This window comes from Coregonus lavaretus (genome assembly GCF_964263955.1).
Source record: "Coregonus lavaretus genome assembly, chromosome: 8".
NCBI lineage: Eukaryota > Metazoa > Chordata > Actinopteri > Salmoniformes > Salmonidae > Coregonus > Coregonus lavaretus.
The window spans coordinates 22,045,283-22,071,912 of NC_139995.1; the positions used below are offsets into that span (position 1 = coordinate 22,045,283).

Genomic DNA, 26,630 nt, shown 5'->3' on the forward strand with positions numbered 1-26,630 from the left:
TAATATCTTGCATGAGAGCGAGGAAAACATTATCCCAACATGAATTGGTCTATGCGATTAATCATGAAGCCTATGCAGGTGGCATGTTAATGTATCCTGATTCTAGATCCTCTGTGTGGCCTCTCAGGGGGTTGAGTAAGTGCCATGGTAGGCCTGGCCCTCCATCCCTCACTATGCTGGCTTTGACTGACAGGCTGCGTTTATCCACCTCCACACTTTATCCCTTTAGAACAACAGCCATCAATGTGAAGGAAGGATGGAGATAAACGAGTGGCCAGAGCCTCGGGAGCGCTTCCCAAGGATTTCCCATCCATCCAGCCAACACACCCATGCAAACACGCATGCACACGTCCCCCTCCCCTCTTCTCCACCCCTCAATCTCTCCAACCTTTTCTCCCTCTGCTTGTGTCTGACAGCACAGCCCAATTTTCCCCTTTCTCCAGCACAAATGAGCCAATTCAAGTATTAGCTACTTACCGAGGGAATAGCAGGTCCTGTGAATCTAACACATCTGAAAATGTTTTATAGACTTTACGGACCACTTGGAGAGAGAAAAATATGTGTGAGTGGCTAAGGGCACGTTCCAGGCGTATAGCGCTTGACACTCTTAATATAAATGGTAATAACACCACACAGGCTAAGAGCTTCTGAAGAGAGAGAGGAGAGGATGGAGAGAGAGAGAGAGAGAGAGAGAGAGAGAGAGAGAGAGAGAGAGAGAGAGAGAGAGAGAGAGAGAGAGAGAGGACACCAAGAAGAGAGAGGAAAGGAGGAAGAAAAGAGAGGAGAAAGAAGAGAACATGGCCATTTCACATAACTGTCACGTCTGCTGTATAGACAGGTAGAATGTTTACTCAGAGCATGTCCTACATGCTGAAAAGACAAAATGCAGTGAAGCCTGAGTGTGATTTATCTGCCAAAACTGTGGAAGGAATATTAATCATGGTTGTGCACCTGTGTGTACTGTATGTTCTGTATATGGCAGCTCCTATCCTGCCCTACACTGAGGAGACAGAACAGCCAGCATGCTGAGATTCAACCTCACATCTACTTCTGTCACAATGCTATGTCAGCCCAAGGCCCAGCAAGACAGGGGGAGGAGACAGAGAAAGAGCGCTGGGAAGAGGGAGGAAAAGAGTGGGGGAGACATATGGAAAGAGGGAGGGGAAGAGAGAGTGGAAAGAGTGTTTGTGAATTGTCCCCTAGTTCTGAGTTAAAGAGATAAATAATGAGACTGATAGAGACTGGGGAGTCTGATAATGCGACAGAACGTGACGTGGTGGTGTCTCCCATGGTCTGCAAATTACACCACTGTTAGGGGAGTGTGTGTGTTTGTGTGTGTGTTTGTATAGGGAGGGGGTATTTTCTCTATAAATAGGACTGAAATATTAATATGGACAATCTGGCTCATTAAGAAAGAGATAGTGGCCTACATGAGCTTGACAAAAACAAACACACTTCCTTCAAAGACGGAAAACTGACGCGTGGTGCTACAAGCTAAACAGGCTCATCAAATATCTAATGAGCTTGATCGCTGAAAGAGCGCTAATACAGAAACCACTGGTTTCAAAGCCATTTAATAGAAATAAAGTGATAGTGTTCCATGATCTGTTTGGAGGGATATCTGCTCTCCATTGACATTAGGGCTGTTATCCCTAAAGCACACATCACACAAGTCACATGTATCATACACATGTCCTACAGTGGTAAAAAAAAAAGGATTGCAATGTTTGGGCTGACAACAAAAACACAGTAGCCTCTGTGTTATTCCACTTTGAAGTGGATACAAAGTTGGAGCTGTGTCCCTCCTGAGGTGCACCAAGACTGGGAAAGGCTCTGTGATATCACCCCCTGGGACCATGGAAGATCTGAGGCTGAATCACAAGCCTTGTGCTTGGAAGTTACCAACGACAGACAGACAGGATGTGCTTCACTATGTGTCCTTGCTGGGAGAGAGCACATCAAGGAGATGTTTTGATGCTGTGCTCCATACATGGCTGAGCATTCCATGGGGGTTAAGACCTGGCTCTGTTCAATTCTCACAAATGGATGTCCATCAAAAAGGTCATGTGTAGCCTACTATAGGCACCTGTGGCTACAATGGCTATTAAAGTCACGTATACAATACAGGACCACTAGCTGGGATATTAAACATGTTTGGTGTGCGGAGCCCTTTGCAATCTGTCTTAAAACCCAATTGAAATGCATTACATGAAACATGTTAGAATGTTGGTCCCTCATTTTTCAATTTCGGGAGTATTGCTTTCTCATAAAATCAGGAAAACATTGCTTTTGAGAAAACACAAAGCGGAAGCCTGTATCTGAAACGAGATTACTAAAAATGGTATCAAGCCAGCCCAGAACTGGGACAACATCTATTTGCCCTCTAGGTACTGTAGCATTGGGCTTTTAAAGAATGCTTGTGTTTTTCTGTGTCACTGAGGACAGGCCAGGAAATATAACATTATGTTAGGAATTGCACGCCTTCCTATCCAGAGGGAGGCCAATCATAAATAAAATAGAGAGAGAAAAAAAGGAGCTTGGCATGGCAGTCATCAGTTATCTTTGAAGGTTTAATGGAATGTAGCTACCAAGAAAGAGAGAGAGAGAGAGAGAGAGGAGAGAGAGAGAGAGGAGAGATAGAGATATAGAAATAGTGTGTGAAAGGGAGAGAGAGGGAGAAAGAGAGAGAGAGAGAGAGAGAGAGAGGAGAGAGAGAGATATATAAATAGTGTGTGAAAGGGAGAGAGAGGGAGAAAGAGAGAGAGAGAGAGAGAGGAGAGAGAGATATATATAAATAGTGTGTGAAAGGGAGAGAGAGGGAGAAAGAGAGAGAGAGAGAGAGAGGAGAGAGAGAGATATAGAAATAGTGTGCGAAAGGGAGAGAGAGGGAGAAAGAGAGAGAAGAGAAATAGAGGAGAGGGATACAAAAAGAGAAAGAGAGAGCATGACAGTAACTAAAAATATATTCCTATTCCTATTCCTTCTCTCTGAATCCACCCAAAAAATACTAATTGTTGAAAATGATAATATTTTGACTTTGATATCACTGTGCAAGACGTTTGGATATATTGAGTGTATATTCTTGAATCAGCACAGAGATACTGAGAATCTGAACATGGTGAGTCTGGGACTCCAGTACCATACTCGTCACTCAAGTGCTTCACTATTTATCTCACTGCTATAAAACCTCCTCTCAGTCCACTAAAACCGTAGCTCTAAGACATTTACATTTAAGTCATTTAGCAGACGCTCTTATCCAGAGCGACTTACAGTTAGTGAGTACATTCATTATTTTTTGTATATATATAAAAAAATATATTATTATTATTTTTCATACTGCCCCCCATGGGAATCGAACCCACAACCCTGGCGTTGCAAACACCATGCTCTACCAACTGAGCTACATCCCTGCCGGCCATTCCCTCCCCTACCCTGGACGACGCTGGGCCAATTGTGCGCCGTCGCATGGGTCTCCCAGTCACGGCCGGCTACGACAGAGCCTGGATTCGAACCAGGATCTCTAGTGGCACAGCTAGCACTGCGATGCAGTGCCTTAGACCACTGCGCCACTCGGGAGACGACTGGTCTCCTCTATCCTCCACTCTTTCCCTCACTCTCTCAACAATAAAGCCATTGTTCTTCATTTCCTCCTTGGACATCTTGTTCAGCTTCCTTCTTCTCCCTGACATGTTTTTGATTGCCATGCCACTCATTCCCTCTGACTGTACATTACACTGACAGCAGATTGCAACTTCTGTAGCCTGGCATAGACTGCACACTATTTGTTTGATTGTATGCCCACACAGGCACACACCTAAACGCACCAACAAATCTAAGTCATATATCCATTGCACAGCATCATAGGCGTCTGTGTTGCCAAGACCTGGAAGGGTTCTAGCATAACTGAAGCATGGGCATTCTGGCAAGGTTATACTAAATGTTTTAAGAGTATCCACGGGCACTGAAAATAGAACCAGCGTACCAATCAATATCTATCTCTACATGTTAGCATTACTGTAGCAAGATCTAGATGTGTAGTGTTTCATTGCCTTACAGTGCTGGTGAGCTTCAAGCAAACGGAGTTGGGTGAGAGGAGAGGGGAACAAGAGCAATTTCTCATAACTGTGATAACACAGTATAAACCAGTCAGAGCTAGTATGATCTCAAGAGAGTCTTGCTGAAACACCAGGCCCACAGTGACAGGGATATGAAACCCACAAACAACTTTTCAAGTCAAAGTTACAGACAAATAAAAAGCTGAAAATATTGGAAATAAAAGAGAACGGCCCAGTGATTGTTTTTGTGTAAATATCAACACAACTAGGCACAAACGTACCCTACACACCACTACCATACATACAGATAGAGTACATGAGAGGATTCACAGGGTTATCACTATTCACCAGGGGCCCGATTCCGACTTAGGAAATTACGCCTTTCTTATGCACGCCTTTCCTACGTACTTCTCAGGAGTTGGTATTCAGACTTACCTCATGAAGGTGTGTAACGGGCTTTGCAGGCGTGGTTCCCTTACACTTGCTGAATAAATGTAATTCAACTGCTGAAAACCCTCCAACTTGCTGGCCAACAGAGTTTCTTGTGGAGTGTTCATTCAATAGGGTTTTTAGTACATTTATCTTAAGCCATCCCTTTAAATACGGTTTATCTTTTAGTTCGAATTTTGTCGACAGACTCAATAGAATATATCGAGAGAACAGGTAAAAAATATTAGGGATCAATTGAAATAAATTGATCTAAATATATGCATTTTCATCTCCGTTTCAGCACCAATTGGTAGATTTTAAAATACTCTGATCTTGTAGATTATTCAGGGTTAGGAAAGTATTTATGAATCATAGAAATTCATACGCACGAAAGAAAGAAAACGGTGGTTTGATTTTTCCACTTATTCATGAATTCCTCGCACGTAAAGGTGGTGGAATTATTAAGGAATTAAGTCAAGGTCAGAATACGACATATCTGTAGACACACCTCCACCACACCTTCATTTATTTGATCTCCACCTAAAAAAAAATAGCAGGTGAATAGCACACTATGATCATGTTTAAGTTCAAGGTCAGAGTTCGCATAGAGAGAGAAGTGCATAAAAAGGAAATTAAGTTCCATTTATGCGTGCTTAACTCAGGTCGGAATCGGGCCGAAGGTCATTTAGGCCAGGATAGCACTTTCTGTTTCACCCACTGCAAAAAGGTTGACGGAAATACAATTCCATTAATCACTGACATCTCTTATCTTTGATACTTTCAGCGCCATAGTGTGTGTGTATCAGAGTGTGTGTATGTATGTGTGTGTGTGCCTTTCACCTCCCTTTCCATATTGTGTGTTCATTTACAGTGGCTGTTTAATCTAAGCAGGTGGGTAAAGACTATCAGAGCTGGATCTGGGGCCCACAGACTCATCCCCTCATCCTTCCTTCCTCTCGTTTATCATGACAAACCTGGGAAGGAGGAGGAGGAGCAGGGAGGAAGCGGAGGAGAGGGGTGGAAAGAGGAGGAAGAGGCCAGGTTAGGCTGGACAGAATGGAAAGCTTAGCACCTCAGTGAGACTGAGATAGCAGTGAAATCACCTACTCCAGGGTGTCAACAGGGCATGGAGCGATAGAGCTGGAACACTCTCCTCTAACCACCTTAGAACACGGGAGCAGATGTGTGATATTACAGTGGGAGGACTTCCTCTCTGACACTGTGAACAGAGAGTTTCAGAGAGCTGTCCCTGCAATGAAAGATACTGCAATAACCTAATGTGAAGTCATTCTGACATTGTGTTAAACTGAGTTTTGAATGCGACTGCTGCAGTAGAGAGAGAGAGAGACAGAGAGAGAGATAGAGAAATGGTATCATTTATGCTGCTGCTCTTTGCTTTTCACGAAAGTGGCACGTTTGAGCTTGTTTTTATTGTTGGACAATGATTAGTCATCAAAGAGTTATTAGACTACAGTCATAGAGCCTCCGTGTGGTCAAAAGTTAGGAGATATCTAAATCAGTTAAAGAAGGATAGGCTACAATAACCAAGAGCCAACACGTAGTAGGCTGCTACTTTATATTCTGAATGGAGTTGTTGTTGTTTTGTAACTATGTAGGACGAGAAAGCGCATGCAGCCTCAATTAGCCTAGCTAGCTTAACTAGCTTCTCCCGGTTTGATGCAGTCAAGACAGGTACTACGTAATCATATTGTATGATAAATAACCTAGCTATGGCAGCTATTTGTCTACTATAGCACGAGTCAGCTTGGTTGGTTACTGTCTCTAGTCTCTCCTTCCCTCCTCCCTGTTCTGTGTCACTCGCTCACACTCACAGTAGCCTAAACACACAGGTCTCTATATTTTTATAATAAATGTATGCATATCGGGTCCAGATGGGAAAGCCCCAGGTTCATTTCGGAACAGGTCCAACTTTTTGAACCCTGAAGGCCTCTAACTCCATGCATTATTTATTTATGAAGCTACATTTTTCCGGAATCCGTTCAGAGACTGAGGGTAGGGATGTGATAGTGACATCAGATATGAGTGTTATAAAGTACGAGCAGGTAAGATATGGATGGATATAGATGGAGAGCTGTGCTTCATTCCTGCCTGGTTGTGCTTTGCATATTAACCAGTGTTTTACAGTTAAAACAGCAGGTAGGAAGGCAGCAGGCCCCCACTTAATCACACTATTGAAGGAGCTTATTAGAGAACAATTACTAAATGGCAAGGCTTGTAAATCATAAATCATTCATCAAGAGGACTTTACGAAATGAGAGCAGCATTTTGCAGCAAATCTCCTCTGTGTTGACAGCAGTGGCCTCATGAGTATTCATAGGAGTGGGCTCAGCCTCAGACCAGGGCCTGTTAGTGACAGTCACCAAGGACATCAGGCCATAGCTACAGTACAGGCTGCAGTACTGTCTCTCTGTTAGCACTAAGCATACTAGCACTACTGTTCATAAAGGCACCTAGAGTGCTTTTCTTTCTTTCGTTCTTTTGTTCTTTTACTTTCAGTCTTTCTAACTGTGCCCTCTCTCTTTCTCTCCTTGACACATATGATCCTATCTGAGAGTGGAACAACAGAAATGACCTCACAAACATGTGACAATGCTGTTTTGCTATTTTTCTCCAGTCTTTGATTAACCTCCCTTACGAGGCCAGAGCTTACATGCCTATTACAGCCCAGCTTATCTCTCATTCCATTGGATATAGTGCTACTTAATGGACCAAAAACACTGAGGCTATGTGAGAGCTGTTGGCTCTCACATAGCGGAAGTGGAAGAAGGCGGATCACCACAGATGCGTATAATCAGCTACAAGTACTACTATTTATCATTAGTCAATGTCAATGGGGTTGTTTTTCTCTGTTGCAGGTGGAGTGTCTTTCTCCTTGCCATTGAGTGCCCTGTCTGAGGGTTCTCTCTCGGTCTCTCTCTCTCTCAAAGCATTGAAGAATCACTAGGGGGTTAGTATTACTGTAATGTTCTAAATGGGCAGTGACATTAAACAAATATTGGGTTGTACATAATGAGTATAAAAATAGATCATTAAAAATGGGCTAAGTTATATAGGGGCACATTACTATGATATATTTTTTTATGGAAAATAACCAAAGCTTGAGCCTTTGTCCATCAAATACTTGATCTCAGGCTGTACAACCACAGCGGGGAAAACCACAGCGACTGAATTCAGGTCAGCTCAAGAGGGAGAAGCAGAGATTTAGCGCTAACCAATTTAACTAGACCCACATTTTAAAGTAATGTCTCTGCAAAACCACCTAGGGTTTAGGGTACTTCCCAGACTAAACCTTATCATTGGCAATTTCCCTTCATAAAGGAATCCCTTGCTAAATCTACATATGATTGAGAGAGACCCGGTGCGCCTCAGTGTGTTGAGTATACATTTAGCTGCAAAGCCACTGTGTACCTGTGAATTAATATCCATATTACTAAAAAAAACTGTCACTCTTAATCTTCTGCCTTCAAAACAATTCAACAAAACCAACGCTGGCTGTCATGAAAATGTATATTATCACTGCTGTTTTCCTGCCAGAAAAAAAGTAGAGCACTCTCCTGTAATACAGGTCAGCACAGCACCTGTGACATTCAAAGGTAATGTACCATTAGCTGGAAACATATAATGACTAGCACAGCAAAGCATGATGGCAACGGGGTGCCCATGCACACACAATTACACAAAGGAACACACACAGACACGCATGCATGCATGCACATACACACATTCTGCCCTGCCACTGACATCTTTAATTACCTCTTAGACACAATCTCCTTCCTTGACTGTGTGTTAATTATGCACTTTTTCCACAGTGTGTTCCTCTCTCTCTCTCTCTCTCTCTCTCTCTCTCTCTCTCTCTCTCTCTCTCTCTCTCTCTCTCTCTCTCTCTCTCTCTCTCTCTCTCTCTCTCTCTCTCTCTCTCTCTCTCTCTCTCTCTCTCTCTCTCTCTCTCTCTCTCTCTCTCTCTCTCTCTCTCTCTCTCTCTCTCTCTCTCTCTCTCTCTCTCTCTCTCTCTCTCTCTCTCTCTCTCTCTCTCTCTCTCTCTCTCTCTCTCTCTCTCTCTCTCTCTCTCTCTCTCTCTCTCTCTCTCTCTCTCTCTCTCTCTGGGAAACGTATGTTAACATTGCCAAAGCAAGTGAAGTAGATAGTAAACAAAATAATCAAGACATTTCAAATGTCATATCATGTATATATACAGTGTTGTAACAATGTGAAAATAGTTAAAGTACAAATGGGAAAATAAATAAACATATTCACTGGTTGCCCTTTTCTTGTGGCAACAGGTCACAAATCTTGATGCTTTGATGTCACACTGTGGTTTTTCACCCAGTAGATAAGGGAGTTTATCAAAATTGGGTTTGTTTTCAAATTCTTTGTGGATCTCTGTAATCTGAGGGAAATATGTGTCTCTAATATGGTCATACGTTTGGCAGGATGTTAGGAAGTGCAGCTCAGTTTCCACCTCATTTTGTGGGCAGTGTGCACATAGCCTGTCTTCTCTTGAGAGCCAGGTCTGCCTACGGTGGCCTTTCTCAATAGCAAGGCTATGCTCACTGAGTCTGTACATAGTCAAAGCTTTCTTTAAGTTTGGGTCAGTCACGGTGGTCAGTTATTCTGCCACTGTGTACTCTCTGTTTAGGGCCAAATAGCATTCTAGTTTGCTCTGTTTTTTTGCTAATTCTTTCCAATGTGTCAAGTAATTCTCTTTTTGTTTTCTCATGATTTGGTTGGGTCTAATTGTGTTGTTGTTGTTGTCCTGTGGCTCTGCGGGGTCTGTTTGTGTTTGTGAACAGAGCCCCAGGACCAGCTTACTTAGGGGACTCTTCTCCAAGTTCATCTCTCTGTAGGTGATGGCTTTGTTATGGAAGGTTTGGGAATCGCTTCCTTTTAAGTGGTTATAGAATTTAACGGCTCTTTTCTGGATTTTGATAATTAGCGGGATCGGCCTAATTCTGCTCTGCATGCATTATTTTGTGTTTTTCGTTGTACACAGAGGATATTTTTGCAGAATTCTGCATGCAGAGTCTCAATTTGGTGTTTGTCCCAAATTTGTGAATTCTTGGTTGGTGAGCGGACCCCAGACCTCACAACCATAAAGGGCAATGGCTTTTGATGGCATATAAGGCCCTTCTTGCCTTGTCTCTCAGATCGTTCACAACTTTGTGGAAGTTACCTGCGGTGCTAATGTTTAGGCCGAGGTATGTATATGTTTTTGTGTGCTCTAGGGCAACTGTGTCTAGATGGAATTTGTATTTGTGGTCCTGGCCACTGGACCTTTTTTGGAACACCATTATTTTTGTCTTACTGAGATTTACTGTCAGGGCCCAGGTCTGACAGAATCTGTGCAGAAGATCTAGGTGCTGCTGTAGGCCCTCCTTGGTTGGTTACAGAAGCACCAGAACATCAGCAAACAGTAGACATTTGACTTCTTATTCTAGTAGGGTGAGGCCGGGTGCTGCAAACTGTTCTAGTGCCCTCACCAATTCGTTGATATATATGTTGAAGAGGGTGGGGCTTAAACTGCATCCCTTTCTCACCCCACAGCCCTTTGGAAAGACATGTGTGTGTTTTTTGCCAATTTTAACCGCACACTTGTTGTTTGTGTACATGGATTTTATAATGTCGTATGTTTTTCCCCCAACCCCACTTTCCATCAATTTGTATAGCAGACACTCATGCCAAATTGAGTCAAAAGCTTTTTTGAAATCAACAAAGCATTAGAAGACTTCGCCTTTGTTTTGGTTTGTTTGTCAATTAGGGTGTGCAGGGTGAATACGTGGTCTGTCATACGGTAATTTGGTAAAAAGCCAATTTGACATTTGCTCAGTACATTCTTTTCACTGAGGAAATGAACTAGTCTGCTGTTAATGACAATGCAGAGGATTTTCCCAAGGTTGCTGTTGATGCATATCCCACGGTAGTTATTGGAGTCAAATGTGTCTCCACTTTTGTGGATTGGGGTGATCAGTCCTTGTTTCCAAATATTGGGGAAGATGCCAGAGCTAAGGATGATGTTAAAGAGTTTAAGTATAGCCAATTGGAATTTGTGGTCTGTATATTTTATCATTTCATTGAGGATACCATCAACACCACAGGCCTTTTTGGGTTGAAGGGTTTGTATTTAGTCCTGTAGTTCATTCAATGTAATTGGAGAATCCAGTGGGTTCTGGTAGTCTTTAATAGTTGATTCTAAGATTTGCATTTGATCATGTATATTTTTTTGCTGTTTGTTCTTGGTTATAGGGCCAAAAAGATTGGAGAAGTGGTTTACCCATACATCTCCGTTTTGGATAGATAGCTCTTTGTGTTGTTGTTTGTTTAGTGTTTTCCAATTTTCCCAAAGTGGTTAGAGTCTATGGATTCTTCAATTACATTGAGCTGATTTCTGACATGCTGTTCCTTCTTTTTCCATAGTATATTTCTGTATTGTTTTAGTGATTCACGATAGTGAAGGCGTAGGCTCAGGTTGTCTGGGTCTCTATGTTTTTGGTTGGATAGGTTTCTCAATTTCTTTCTTAGGTTTTTGCATTCTTCATCAAACCATTTGTCATTGTTGTTACTTTTCTTCGGTTTTCTGTTAGAGATTTTTAGATTTGATAGGGAAGCTGAGAGGTCAAATATATTGTTTAGGTTTTCTACTGCCAAGTTTACACCTTCACTATTACAGTGGAACGTTTAGAGTGGAACGTTAAGTTGTCTAAAAGGGATTGAATTTGTTGTTGATTAATAGTTTTTTGGTAGGTTTCGACACTACTTTCCTTCCATTTATAGCATTTCTTAATATTATTCAGTTCCTTTGGCTTTGATACCTCATGATTGAGTATTGCTCTGTTCAATTAGACTGTGATTTTGCTGTGGTCTGATAGGGGTGTCAGTGGGCTGACTGTGAACGCTCTGAGAGACTCTGGGTTGAGGTCAGTGATAAAGTAGTCAACAGTACTACTGCCAAGAGAAGAGCTATAGGTGTACCTACCATAGCAGTCCCCTCAAAGCCTACCATTTACTATGTACATACCCAGCGTGCGACAGAGCTGCAGGACTTGTGACACATTTTTGTTGGTTATGTTGTCGTAGTTGTGCCTAGGGGGGCATATGGGAGAGGGAATGCTGTCACCTCCAGGTAGGTGTTTGTCCCCCTGTGTGCTGAAGGTGTTAAGAATTTCTATGCCTTTTAAGCAGCACATCATCTTTATTGGAGGAATAAAACATCCAAAAAATGACAACATGAAATTGAAATAATTTCAAACTGCCAATACCAGCCAAATCCACCAAATGTCAAATGATATTAATCTGTTGGCTGAGGACAGCAGAGGCTGCTGAGGTTCCGATGAAACCAAACAGAAGAAAGAGTGACATTTTGCCATCCAAGAACACCACACACTTGGCCGCTGGGTTGAGGGATCACTTGAGATTTTTTACTGGATCCTAAAGCTGTCTCTAAGCTGCTCCACATTATGTCCTGTCAGATCAATACGGGACCACCCTCTACTCTACTCCATCTTGACAGGAGGCTGTCTCCCATCCCCACTGGTCCTCATTCGTTCATTGGGGTTTTCTAGAATCCTCTCCTCCACTTTATACATCCTGATTTTTCCATTCCCTCTCCTTTCTCCCATATTTCCTATCCATTTTGTTTTCCATGTCCTTTAATCCCCTTTATCTCTCCAAATGACCCCCCCCCCCCTCCCCCCCCCCCCCCCCCCCCCCCCCTCCCCCAACAGACCCCTCCCTCTCACCTCCACTGGGAACTTCCTGCCGTTGATGCTGTGTTCAGAGCCCTCTGATCCATTGCTCTGGCCCCAGTGGAACTCCACCTTCTCAGCCTTAAAACGCCCCGGCAGGCCTGCACCACGCACAAAGTAGTCATCCTTCAGCATGATGGCCACTGAGAGAGAAAGAGTGAGAGAGAGAGGGTCACCATATTATCATACTTCGTAATATTCACACACTAAAGGAACATAGTGAAAAATGACTTACGAATTAGCTAAACTTATCATGAATTAGTGCAAATTGCATAAACCAGACAGAACAAACACCAGTCACTCACACCAACTAATTTTTATGAACTTTTGCATTCACCACATTTTGTGTGGTTATCCTTAGATACAGTATATACTCCAGACTTGTATAGAGGCAGAGTTGCAAAGAAAAAGCCATATCTCAGACTGCCCATCTTAATCTTTTCTTTTTATTGGCCAGTCTGAGATATGGCTTTTTCTTTGCAACTCTGCGTAGAAGGTCAGCATCCCGGAGTCGCCTCTTCACTGTTGACGTTGAGACTTGTGTTTTGCGGGTACTATTTAATGAAGCTGCCAGTTGAGGACCTGTGAGGCGTCTGTTTCTCAAACTAGACACTAATGTATTTGTCCTCTTGCTCAGTTGTGCACCGGGGCCTCCCACTCCTCTTTCTATTCTGGTTAGAGCCAGTTTGCGCTGTTCTGTGAAGGGAGTAGTACACAGCGTTGTACGATATCTTCAGTTTCTTGGCAATTTCTCACATGGAATAGCCTTCATTTCTCAGAACAAGAATAGACTGACGAGTTTCAGAAGAAAGTTATTTGTTTCTGGCCATTTTGAGCCTGTAATCGAACCCACAATTGCTGATGCTCCAGATACTCAACTAGTCTCAAGAAGGCCTGTTTTATTGCTTCTTTAATCAGTAAAACAGTTTTCAGCTGTGCTAACATAATTGCAAAAGTGTTTTCTAATGATCAATTAGCCTTTTAAAATGATGAACTTGGATTAGTAAACACAACGTGCCATTGGAACACAGGACAGATGGTTGCTGATAATGGGCCTCTGTACGCCTATGTAGATATTCCATTAAAAATCAGCCGTTTCCAGCTACAATAGCCATTTACAACATTAACAATGTCTCAACTGTATTTCTGCTTTTCTTTCGAAAACAAGGACATTTCGAAGTGACCCCAAACTTTTGAGCGGTAGTGTATATCCAAAAATCTGGTCCTGGAGTGTCTTAACAAAATGAAACCAAAATATTTAGGCTGACTGTCATCCAGTGTCTAGAAAAATTGAATTGCGGTATATACAAATATGCACATATTTTATGAGATATCGCCTCATTTGCATATTTCAATACAATATTTCTGAAAAGTTGAAATACAAAAAGTCTTAAATTGGTGTCTATATTCAACTGGTAAAACGTCATTGTGATATGAATCTTAAAGTTAAGATGCCTCGCCTTAACCTCTTAAGGACCGGACCCTTTTTTTCAATTTTGCCGTTTAGGCGCAATTTAGATTTTGGCCACTAGACGGCAGCAGTGTGTGTGCAAAGTTTCAGATTGATCCAGTGAAGCATTGCAATACTATTTTGTATCAAGTCTGCCCAAATGTCCCGAATTGGTCAATTGATACATTTTCAAGTACATAACTATAGAGAACATACCAAAATGATATGGTACAGTGGCTTGCGAAAGTATTCACCCCCTTGGCATTTTTCCTATTTTGTTGCCTTACAACCTGGAATTAAAATGTATTTTTTGGGGTTTTGTATCATTTGGTTTACACAACATTTTGAAGATGCAAAATATTATTTTTTTGTGAAACAAACAGAAACAGAAAACTTGAGCGTGCATAACTATTCACCACCCCAAAGTGAATAGTTTGTAGAGCCACCTTTTGCAGCAATTACAGCTGCAAGTCTCTTGGGGTATGTCTCTATAAGCTTGGCACATCTAGCCACTGGGATTTTTGCCCATTCTTCAAGGCAAAACTGCTCCAGCTCCTTCAAGTTGGATGGATTTTCGAGATACAAATGAGAGAACACCTCACTCTGACCATTTTACTCAGCCTATCAGAGCTGGCTAGCGTGGCTGTTTACAGGTTAACGAGAGCATTCGTGACTAACTATTACTTTTTTTGCCTACGTTTACTGACACCAGTCAAATTCAGACGAGAGTGCTCTGAAATCGGAGTAGATAGCCAGAGTGAATTTGCAAACGCAAGAGATATGCTAACTGGATAACAGTCCTTCAAGTTTTTGCTAGCTAACCAAATGACACCTGCATCTCTAGCTGTGTATTGACACCAAAAAACAATATGAGGGGAAAAAGTCAGTCACTCACCCACTCCTCCAATGACATGACATGACATCCTCCTAGCAGCTAGCTAGCTAATGTTAGGCTCCGTGTTTTTAGCTTGCTACATAAATAGATACACCGATACACCAGCCTATTAGCCACATTATCATTGACTTGTGATTATTGCCCTTCCTAGTTTGATTTTATTAACATTCCCAGACGTTTTTGTCCAAAATATTGAGTCATGGAAACTGAAACAGTGCATCCCGAATGGAGGCAACAAACAATGTACCAGGCCAGCTGTGATTTACAACCTGATAGCAGTATTTTTTGGACTACCAAGAAATGTATTGGTGAATTATATTAATCATGCATTGAACTGCATCCAACTATTCTTCCAACAATGCCTTCGTGTACATCATGGAATGCTGAGTCAAATAAAACATACAGTGCATTTGGAGTATTCAGACCGCTTCACTTTTTGCTCATTTTGTTACGTTACAGCCTTATTCTAAAATTGATTAAATTGTTTTTTTTCCCCTCATCAATCTGCACACAATACCTCATAATGACCAAGCAAAAACAGGTTTTTAGAAATTGTAAGTATTCAGACCCTTTACTCAGTACTTTGTTGAAGCACCTTTGGCAGCGATTACAGATTTGAGTCTTCTTGGGTATGACGCTAAAAACTTGGCACACCTGTATTTGGAGAGTCTCTCCGATTCTTCTCTGCAGATCCTGTCAAGCTCTGTCAGGTTTGATGGGGAGCGTCGTTGCACAGCTATTTTCAGGTCTCTCCAGAGATGTTCGAATGAGTGGCGCAGTGGTCTAAGGCACTGCATCGCAGTGCTAGCTGTGCCACTAGAGATCCTGGTTCGAATCCAGGCCCTGTCGTAGCTGGCCGCGACCGGGAGACCCATGGGGCGGCGCACAATTGGCCCAGGGTAGGGGAGGGAATGGCCGGCAGGGATGTAGCTCAGTTGGTAGAGCATGGTGTTTGCAACGCCAGGGTTGTGGGGTCGTTTCCCACGGGGGGCCAGTATGAAACATAATGTATGCACTCACTAACTGTAAGTTGCTCTGGATAAGAGTGTCTGCTAAATGACTAAAATGTAAATGTAAAATGTTCAAGTCTGGGCTCTGGCTGTGTCACTCAAGGACATTCAGAGACTTGTCCCGAAGCCACTCCTGTGTTGTCTTGGCTGTGTGCTTAGGGTTGTTGTCCTGTTGGAAGGTGAACCTTTGCCCCAGTCTGAGGTCCTGAGCGCTCTCGTGCGGGTTTTCATCAAGGATCTCTCTGTACTTTGCTCCGTTCATCTTTCCCTCGATCCTGACTAGTCTCCCAGTCCCTGCCACCGAAAAACATCCCCACAGCATGATGCTGCCACTACCATGCTTCACCAAAGGGATGGTGCCAGGTTTCCTCCAGACATGACGCTTGGCATTCAGACCAAAGAGATCAATCTTGGTTTCATCAGACCAGAGAATCTTGTTTCTCATGGTCTGAGAGTCCTTTAGGTGCCTTTTGGCAAACTCCAAGCGGGCTGTCATGTGCCTTTTACTGAGAAGTGGCTTCCGTCTGGCCACTCTACCATAAAGGCCTGATTGGTGGAGTGCTGCAGAGATGGTTGTCCTTCTGGAAGGTTCTCCCATCTCCACAGAGGAACTCTGGAGCTCTGTCAGAGTGAACATCGGGTTCTTGGTCACCTCCCTGACCAAGGACCTTCTCCCCCGATTGCTCAGTTTGGCCGGGCGGCCAGCTCTAGGAAGAGTCTTGGTGGTTCCAAACTTCTACCATTTAAGAATGATGGAGGCCACTGTGTTCTTTGGGACCTTCAATACTGCAGAAATGTTTTGGTACCCTTGCCCAGATCTGTGCCTCGACACAATCCTGTCTTGGAGCTCTACGAACAATTCCTTCGACCTCATGGCTTGGTTTTTGCTCTGACATGCACTGTTAACTGTTAAAAGTATATATACAGGTGAGTGCCTTTACAAATCATGTCCAATCAATATAATTTACCACAGGTGGACTCCAATCAAGTTGTAGAAACATTTCAAGGATGATCAATGGAAACAGGATGCACCTGAGCTCAATTTCGAGTCTGACAGCAAAGGGTCTGAATACTTATGTAAACATTTTTTATTATTTTTTATTATTTTCTACATTGTAGAATAATATTGAAGACATCAAAACTATGAAATAACACATATGGAATCATGTAGTAACCAAAAAAGTGTTAAAGATATTCTTCAAATAGCCACCCTTTGCCTTGATGAGAGCTTTGCACACTCTTGGCATTCTCTCAACCAATAAATCACAGACAGTGTCACCAGCAAAGCACCACACACCATAATACCTCCTCCTCCATGCTTTACGGTGGGAAATACACATGTGGAGATCATCCGTTCACCCACACTGCTTCTCACAAAGACACAGCAGTTGGAACCAAAAATCTCCAATTTGGACTCAAGACCAAAGGTCAAATTTCCACCAGTCTAATGTCCATTGCTCGTGTTTCTTGGCCCAAGCAAGTCTCGTCTTCTTATTGGTGTCCTTTAGTAGTGGTTTCTTTGCAGCAATTCGACCATGAAGGCCTGATTCACACAGTCTCCCCTGAACAGTTGATGTTGAGATGTCTCTGGTACTTCAACTCTGTGAAGCATTTATTTGTGCTGCAATTTCTGAGGCTGGTAACTCTAATGAACTTATCCTCTGCAGCTTCCATTCCTGTGGTTGTCCTCATGAGAGCCAGTTTCATCATAGCGCTTGATGGTTTTTGCGACTACACTTGGAAGAAACTTTCAAAGTTTCAAAGTTCTTGACATTTTCCGTATCGACTGACCTTCATGTCTTAAAGTAATTATGGACTGTCGTTTCTCTTTGCTTATTTGAGCTGTTCTTGCCATAATATGGACTTGGTCTTTTACCAAATAGGGCTATCCTCTGTATACCCCCCCTACCTTGTCACAACACAACTAATTTGCTCAAACGCATTAAGAAGGAAAGAAATTCCACAAATTAACTTTAAAGAAGGCACACCTGTTAATTGAAATGCATTTCAGGTGACTACCTCATGAAGTTGGTTCAGAGAATGCCAAGTGTGTGCAAAGCTGTCATCAAGGCAAAGGGTGGCTATTTGAAGAATCTTAAATATCAAATATATTTTGATTTGTTTAACACTTTTTTGGTTACTATATGATTCCATTTGTGCTATTTCATAGTTTTGATGTCTTCACTATTATTCTACAATGTAAAAAATAGTAAAAATAAAGAAAAACCCTTGAATGAGTAGGTGTGTCCAAACTTTTGACTGGTAGTGTAAATCAGCTTGAAAATCTATGGCAAGACTTGAAAATGGCTGTCTAGCAATGACCAACAATGAACTTGACAGATCTTGAAGAATTTTTAAAATAATAATGTGCAAATATTGTACAATCCAGGTGTGCAAAGCTCTTAGTAATCGCTGCCAATGCTTCTATAAAGTATTGACTCAGGGGTGTGAATACATATGTAAATGAGATATTTCAATATTTCATTTTCAATACATTTGTAAACATTTCTAAAAACCTGTTTCCACATTGTCATTATGAGGTATTGTGTGTAGATTGATGAGGAAATGTTTTAATTTAATCCATTTTAGAATAAGGCTGTAACATAACAAACATTTGGTTCAGTCTGTTTTCCAACAGACACTGGGAGACATAACAAACATTTGGTTCAGTCTGTTTTCCAACAGACACTGGGAGACAAATTCACCTTTCAACAGGAAAATAACCTAAAACACAAGGCCAAATCTACACTAGAGTTGCTTACCAAGACAACATTGAATGTTCCTAAGTGACCTTGTTACAGTTTTGACTTAAATCAGCTTGAAAATCTATGGCAAAACTTGAAAATGGCTGTCTAGCAATGACCAACAATCAACATGACAGATCTTGAAGAATTTTTAAAAGAATAATGTGCAAATATTGTAGATCGGTGACAAAAAATTATATTGAATCCATTTTGAATTCAGGATGTAACACAACAATGTGGAATAAGTCAAAGGGTATGAATACTTTCTGAAGGCACTGTATCTTCTCAGCCACTTCTAATTGTCTCTGCAAGTCCATTGTTATTTCATCATTCTCTATTGAAATAAAGTGGGAACTGACAGAGGGGTATATTTTTGGTATTCTCAAATTTGTCTGAATAGACCCACATTTAATGAATCAATATGACCTTAAATAAATGCTCCCATTGTCAAACCAATTTCTTACCATCATTGAATTTCAGAATCGTTTCTACTCCTCCTTTCACAGAAGATTTTTGTCTCATTTCGAAGAAGCACTCAACTGGCCTGGTTTGTCATCTTAACGTCTTCAGCAAAGTCTGAAACTTGAGACATTTCAAACTAAATACACCAGGCCTGTTTAATGCATTGACTTAGTTTGACATTTCTCAGGTCGGACACTCTGCCAAAGTCTTTGACCCTTGAACAATTGGCTGGTCTATCACAGTTTATTTCCCCTCCCTGTGTAGTTTGTTTCCTCAGGGAGATATTGGAGATTTTAAGAGATGTGTTGCTTGGTGCTTTTACAAGGTTGTTGGCACTCCCTCTGAAATTCTACAAGTCTGCATCCAGGATGCTAAGGTTACACTAAGTATTAGGGCATCCTGTGGGAGACTGGCCTTCTTGGCATACCTCATAATACCACTGAGACTGCAAGACACAAATGGCAGCCAAATCAAAGCTGAGGGATTAACAATGCATAGTGTGCTTAAGGCGTTGCTTAGCATCTACTGCATGGGACTCAAAGCAGAGAAAGGTGATGTGGAGGGAGACTACCACTGTGGCTAAGCTGAATACACTCCACTGTATTGCTGCTACGTTTAGTCTCATTTTATGGTTACGGTTTATGCTAACAGGCTAGCGGAAGGAATGGCATGGCAGCTTACATTAGCGCTCAGAGCACGGCAGGTATAAAAAACACATTTCTTGCTCTCTATTTTCATCATTTGTTTTTGCCTTTTGTTGATTCAGAGTCCTAATCCAGCCTGCGAGGGGAAGGCAGGCCCTGGGAGTTTCATTAGCGATGGGAGCCAGTGTTTGGGAACGCTAACAGGCGAGCAGGAATTAGATGCTAAGCCAGCGAGACCTTGTACGGCAGTGCGTGAAAACAGGGGGCTGATATGGATATAAAGCCTTGATCAATGCAAATATTTCTTCAAGACTTGAAGACTCCAAGTCCTCATGAATTTCTTCAAAGGTTTATTTGATATGATTCTGGGAAAGTACTCTCCCTTCATCCTTCTTCATCCAGCCGCCCTCCTCTCCCTCTCAAAAACCCTGATACTATTCTTCTGGCCGTGAGACATATAATGACTTCCTGCTTCAAGGTGAAATGGTCAGAGTTCAGCCGAGGCTACAGTTTTCACAGAAGCATGAGGACTTTGAGAAGAAGCTGATTGAAGCATCCATTATTCAGAGATGCTTACCCCTTCCTTTTTGGTTTACCGCACTGTTCATCAGCCACCCCCTTCAGGTGATTACTTCACAGATGCTCAGCTGTCATTTATAAATAGTGGAGAATGTGCTGTATAAATAATGCATGGCACAACAAGAGGACATTTGTCTTGTTAGGCATGCATTATGTAGTAAGCAGAGATAAGAAGCTGTGCGCTATTTCATTCCGCAGCTGTTGTTTGTGTTAGCACTTTATTTGATTCGGTGGGCTGCTACGCTACGCTAACGCGCTGTGCTAACCTGTACTACACTGGTGCTCCCCCACCATGCCTCAGCTCAGGGGTGGCCCTCATCCTTTAACACACCGTGGCCTTGGGAAGAGACGGCTGTGGCCATCAGAGTCTCGGAAAAACACCACACGATCAGGGACAGAATTTCTCATGCTGAGTGAGCTGAGGAGTCTCTTTCTCTCTCTCTCTCTCTTTAAGTCTCCTCTCTAACACTGAGTGATGACAGGGACGCTAATAAACTGCTCGGGGGGGGGGGGGGGATCCAGTCAGCCTATTCCCAGGTGAGAAGACGTACAGTCCCTCACCAGATGAACCTGCCTCTCTTTCATCTCAACAACAAGCCATTCACTCACTCACTCACTCACTCACTCACTCACTCACTCACTCACTCACTCACTCACTCACTCACTCACTCACTCACTCACCCCCCCCCCACTACACTACAGTGAGGAATGTGTATGGGCCATTCACTCGCTCACTACTAGAGAGGGAGATGGAAATAACACCAGCGTTAGCCTTGATAGAAATATGGCAAGCTTTATGAGCGAAAATATCTTCATTATATGATAGAACAGTTTAAGAGGAACACAATAGATCACTCACAGACAGTGGGATTACATGTTATACAAGGCGTACGTATGTGCCCACAATTTTAAAAGCAGATACAGGGGTCCATTAGGGGTCACCATTTGGGAGAGATGGACCAGGGACAACACCAGTTCATATATGACACATCGTGTCCAGAGAGATTCATAAAATCAAATATCTGGCAATACAGAAATCACACTGAAGACATTCGTTTCCCCAGGTCTGCAGAGAGACCCTGTAATAGGACAGTTGGCCTTGTTGTGACTGCTGTCAATATTGACGCCAGCCACCTGTGGCCCCCGCTCCCACATTTCAACTAAATTTGTAGGCAGAAAGAGAGGACGATCCATCTTTGTGACAGATAGAAATTGTGAAAAATACCTGTCTTAGACAGCGAACATCCATGAGATGCTATAAGAGCTGAATGCAGATGTCCAAAAACAGCTTTTTCAGGTTTTCATCTGCACCAATGACAGATTCACTAATATGGAGACATCACCTAAATGTGCAAATCCACTCCTGCCACAAATATTGTATTGGACTGCTGTACATGTCTTGCTTTTAAACTACTAGAATGTATATATAAAGTGTGATTTTAAAGGCGATATCCCAATTTTTTTCCCATGTTGTGGAAGCTTGGCAAATTACAACAACAGGCTATTTTCAAACAACCCTCCCCCTTCCCTCCCCCGCCCCCTTTCTTAACAAGCCTAGAGTCACTCTCCATTTGCACACGCTACCCTTTCGTTCTAAAACGTGTGGATTTGTTTACATAAGTATAGGTACAGCAGGAGTCTACTAGCTAACCACTGGACACACAGAATGTCGAGTGATGAGGTGAAATATAACGTTAAACTCCAAAAAGTATTTGTATTGTAATACCATATCGCAATGTTGTACTTTCAATTTGTCAACTTTCTGTGATGTGTTCTGTCGGTTCCCTTGCTAGCCTTGCTAACGTTTGCTAAACCAAAGTTAGTTTGACACTATGTTCCAACCTTGTCAAATTGTTTTGTAATAGCCAATGTATGTAAGAAAGTATTTCACATAGCAGGACATCTAACATCTAGCTAACGTCATTCATTGTATACACAGGTTGCGTTGGAAATGTTGATGGCAGTCAGACTAGCAGGGCAAGAGGCAGGGGTAGAGGGAGAGCCAGGGGCAGAGGACGGACAAGCAGAGGCAGGGCTAGAGGGAGAGCCAGGGGCAGAGGACGGACAGGCAGAGGCAGGGCTAGAGGGAGAGCCAGGGGCAGAGGACGGACAGGTAGAGGCAGGGCTAGAGGGAGAGCCAGGAGCAGAGGACGGACAAGCAGAGGCAGGGCTAGAGGGAGAGCTAGGGGCAGAGGACGGACAGGCAGAGGCAGGGCTAGAGGGAGAGCCAGGGGCAGAGGACGGACAGGTAGAGGCAGGGCTAGAGGGAGAGCCAGGGGCAGAGGACGGACAAGCAGAGGCAGGGCTAGAGGACGGACAGGTAGAGGCAGGGCTAGAGGGAGAGCCAGGAGCAGAGGACGGACAAGCAGAGGCAGGGCTAGAGGGAGAGCTAGGGGCAGAGGACGGACAGGCAGAGGCAGGGCTAGAGGGAGAGCCAGGGGCAGAGGACGGACAGGTAGAGGCAGGGCTAGAGGGAGAGGGAGAGCTAGGGGCAGAGGACGGACAGGCAGGGGCAGGGCTAGAGGGAGAGCCAGGGGCAGAGGACGGACAGGCAGAGGCAGGGCTAGAGGGAGAGCCAGGGGCAGAGGACGGACAGGTAGAGGCAGGGCTAGAGGGAGAGCCAGGGGCAGAGGACGGACAAGCAGAGGCAGGGCTAGAGGACGGACAGGTAGAGGCAGGGCTAGAGGGAGAGCCAGGGGCAGAGGACTGACAGGCAGAGGCAGGCAGCAGAGAGACAGAAATGAGGATGAGGAGAGGCTTTTTGCTCTCCGAGGTGAAAGAATGGCTGCCACACAGGTTTGTATTATGTTTAAAAAATGCCTATACATTTAACAAAAATAAAGTATTTTTTCTTGAATAATTCATGATCCAGTTTGTTCAATTTGCAATAGAAACTAGTGCACCTTGGTGCACTTGTGGCAACGGCAGGGAGATGCCTACATACAGAGAGAGGAAGTGTTGCGGTCAGGGACCAGACCTCTGTGTAAGCCAGCTGCCACATTTCGGCCTAGACAACAGATATTTACTTTTGCACAGGCGGTATAGGGTTGACGTGTTGGCAGTGGCTCATGCAGCAGAGCCTGGAGATGACGCCCAGGAGTACCGGCATGCTGCCTACACACAGTTTGTGATGTTGTAGCATGATGCTCTTGGTGTAGGAAACCGAGTTGTCATCCCCAGCTGCTGTGTTTGGAGAATCAGGGACACTTTCCCTGATCCCCATTCACAGTACACTGGGTTCCACCCTGGGCGCTAGGATTCTCAAAGCGTGTGCATGATGCCATACTAGTGTTACGCCCAAAGAGTGTCCGTTGCCAGACAGTTATTGGCATGACATTAGTATGGCATCATGTCACTTGCTGTGAACAGAACACAACCTCTCCCTCAGTTTGTATTCTCCACACACAAACACCTGCCAGGTGCATCTTTAGGACATCATAAACCTTCTTACATGGGCACACTATGTCACATTGAAGATTCTAAAGGTTGTTAGTTTATTTCTCAAGTGTCATCACTGCACTTTCTCCCGACACAACAAAGTTGAAATGGGAAAATGTCAGGTTTGATTTGTTTATACAACTGAATGTCTGCTTGAATAAATAATGTTACAATAGTTTGTTTGCATATTAGTTTTTTCTGGATATATCATTTCAAAGGTATAATTTTACACATTTTAGACAATGTTTGTCTATATTGAAAAATGGTTACCATTTTGACCATCCTAGGGTTCGAATTTCACCCTCAAAACAACAGTTAATGCCAATGACTTGTGCCAGGTCTATGCAGGTAAATGAGAACTTACTCCAAGCCTTGCAATTCAAGGAGACATGGGATTCCCAGTGAAATATGAAGATGGTGCCGGAGGGGCTGGCTGCCGTTTTATGGACTCTTAACCAAACGTGCTATTTTGTGTGTTTTTTCACATTGTTTGTAACTTATTTTGTACATAATGTTGCTGCTACCGTCTCTTATGACCGAAAAGAGCTTCTGGACATCAGAACAGCTTGAACTGGACAAATAATATTTATTTAATGAGTCGGACGAGAAGGATTTGCTCCAGACATCCGACAGGGCCCTCATCCACGTCATTCGCAGTAGAAATAAAATGAGATATCGCAGAAGGAGATTGGGGTGCTTGGTAAGGAGCCGGCGACGAGTGGCTAATCTGCCTTTGCCATCGATACTATTGGCCAACTTACAATCGCTTGATAATAAAGTGGACGAACTACAGGCACGAATATCCTACCAACGGGACATTAAAAACTGTAATATCTTATGTTTCACCGAGTCGTGGCTGAACGAAGACATGAATAACATACAGCTGGCGGGTTATACACTGTATCGGCAGGATAGAACAGCAGCCTCTGGTAAGACAAGGGGTGGCGGTCCATGTATATTTGTAAACAAAAGCTGGTGCATGATATCTAAGGAAGTCTCGAGGTTTTGCTCGCCTGAGGTAGAGTATCTCATGATAAGCTGCTGCTACTCTCTGTTTATTATCTACCCATAGTCACTTTAATAACTCTACCCACATTTACATATTACTTCAACTACCTCAACTAGCCGGTTGACTCTGCACATTGACTCTGCACCGGTACCTCCCTGTATATATAGCCTCCCTACTTTTTTTCTCAACACTTTTTTGTTGTTGTTTTATTTTACTTTTTTATTAAAAATAAATGCACTGTTGGTTAAGGGCTGTAAGTAAGCATTTCACTGTAATGTCTGCACCTGTTGTATTTGGCGCATGTGGCCAATAAAATTTTATTTTATTTTATTTTATTTGGACCACACTATCTACCAAGAGAGTGTTCATCTATATTTTTCGTAACTGTCTTTTTACCAACACAATCCAATGCTGGCACTAAGACTGCACTCAATGAACTGTATACGGCCATAAACAAACAGGAAAACGCTCATCCAGAGGCGGCGCTCCTAGTGGCCGGGGACTTTAATGCAGGGAAACTTAAATCTGTTTTACCTAATTTCTACCAACATGTTAAATGTGCAACCAGAGGGAAAAAAAACCTTTATTCCACACACAGAGACGCGTACAAAGCTCTCCCTCGCCCTCCATTTGGCAAATCTGACCATAATTCTATCCTCCTGATTCCTGCTTACAAGCAAAAACTAAAGTAGGAAGCACCAGTGACTCGGTCAATAAAAATGTGGTCAGATGAAGCAGATGCTAAGCTACAGGACTGTTTTGCTAGCACAGACTGGAATATGTTCCGGGATTAGGAGTACACCACATCAGTCACTGGCTTCATCAATAAGTGCCTCGATGATGTCGTCCCCACAGTGACTGTACGTACATACCCCAACCAGAAGCCATGGATTACAGGCAACATCTGCACTGAGCTAAAGGGTAGAGCTGCTGCTTTCAAGGAGCGGGACTATGCCCTCTGACGAACCATCAAACAAGCAAAGCGTCAACACAGGACTAAGATCGAATCGTACTACATCTGCTCCGATGCTCGTCGGATGTGGCAGGGCTTGCAAACTATTACAGACTACAAAGGGAAGCACAGCCGCGAGCTGCCCAGTGACACGAGCCTACCAGACGAGCTAAATTACTTCTATGCTCGCTTCGATGCAAGTAACACTGAAACATGAATGAGAGCATCTGCTGTTCTGGACGACTGTGTGATCACGCTCTCCGTAGCTGATGTGAGTAAGACCTTTAAACAGGTCAACATTCACAAGGCCGCAGGGCCAGACGGATTACCAGGACGTGTACTCCGAGCATGCGATGACCAACTGGCAAGTGTCTTCACTGACATTTCAACCTCTCCCTGTCTGAGTCTGTAATACCAACATGTTTCAAGCAGACCACCATAGTCCCTGTGCCCAAGAACATTAAGGTAACCTGCCTAAATGACTACTGACCCGTAGCACTCACATTACATTTACATTTACGTCATTTAGCAGACGCTCTTATCCAGAGCGACTTACAGTTAGTGCATACATTATTCTTTTTTATTTTCATACTGGCCCCCCGTGGGAATCGAACCCACAACCCTGGTGTTGCAAACGCCATGCTCTACCAACTGAGCTACCTCCATGAAGTGCTTTGAAAGGCTGGTCATTATCCCAGAAACCCTAGACCCACTCCAATTTGCATACCGCCCCAACATATCCACAGATGATGCAATCTCTATTGTGCTCCATACTGCCCTTTCACACCTGGACAAAAGGAACACCTATGTGAGAATGCTATTCATTGACTACAGCTCAGCGTTCAACACCATAGTGCCCTCAAAGCTCATCACTAAGCTAAGGACCCTGGGACTAAACACCTCCCTCTCCAACTGGATCCTGGACTTCCCCCCAGGTGGTAAGGGTAGGTAACAACACATCCGCCACGCTGATCCTCAACACGGGGGACCCTCAGGGGTGCGTGCTCAGTCCCCTCCTGTACTCCCTGTTAACTCATGACTGCATGGCCAGGCACGACTCCAACACCATCATTAAGTTTGCAGATGATACAACAGTGGTAGGCCTGATCACCGACAATGACAAGACAGCCTATAGGGAGGAGGTCAGAGACCTGGCCGTGTGGTACCAGGACAACAACCTCTCCCTCAATGTGATCAAGACAA

At 43.3% G+C, this 26,630-nt stretch overlaps 1 protein-coding gene across 1 annotated transcript in view; it reads right to left on the reverse strand.

Annotated features, from left to right (window-relative positions):
- The window catches only part of LOC311133392 (receptor-type tyrosine-protein phosphatase gamma-like), a gene marked incomplete at its 5' end in the record, with an annotated part of 269,130 nt that overhangs the window by 65,086 nt on the left and 177,414 nt on the right, over positions 1-26,630 (reverse strand). Inside the window, one exon of the mRNA XM_084166893.1 lies at positions 12,239-12,387. Coding sequence (XP_084023019.1) covers positions 12,239-12,387 — 149 coding nt within the window. The remainder of the gene's footprint in view (positions 1-12,238; positions 12,388-26,630) is intronic.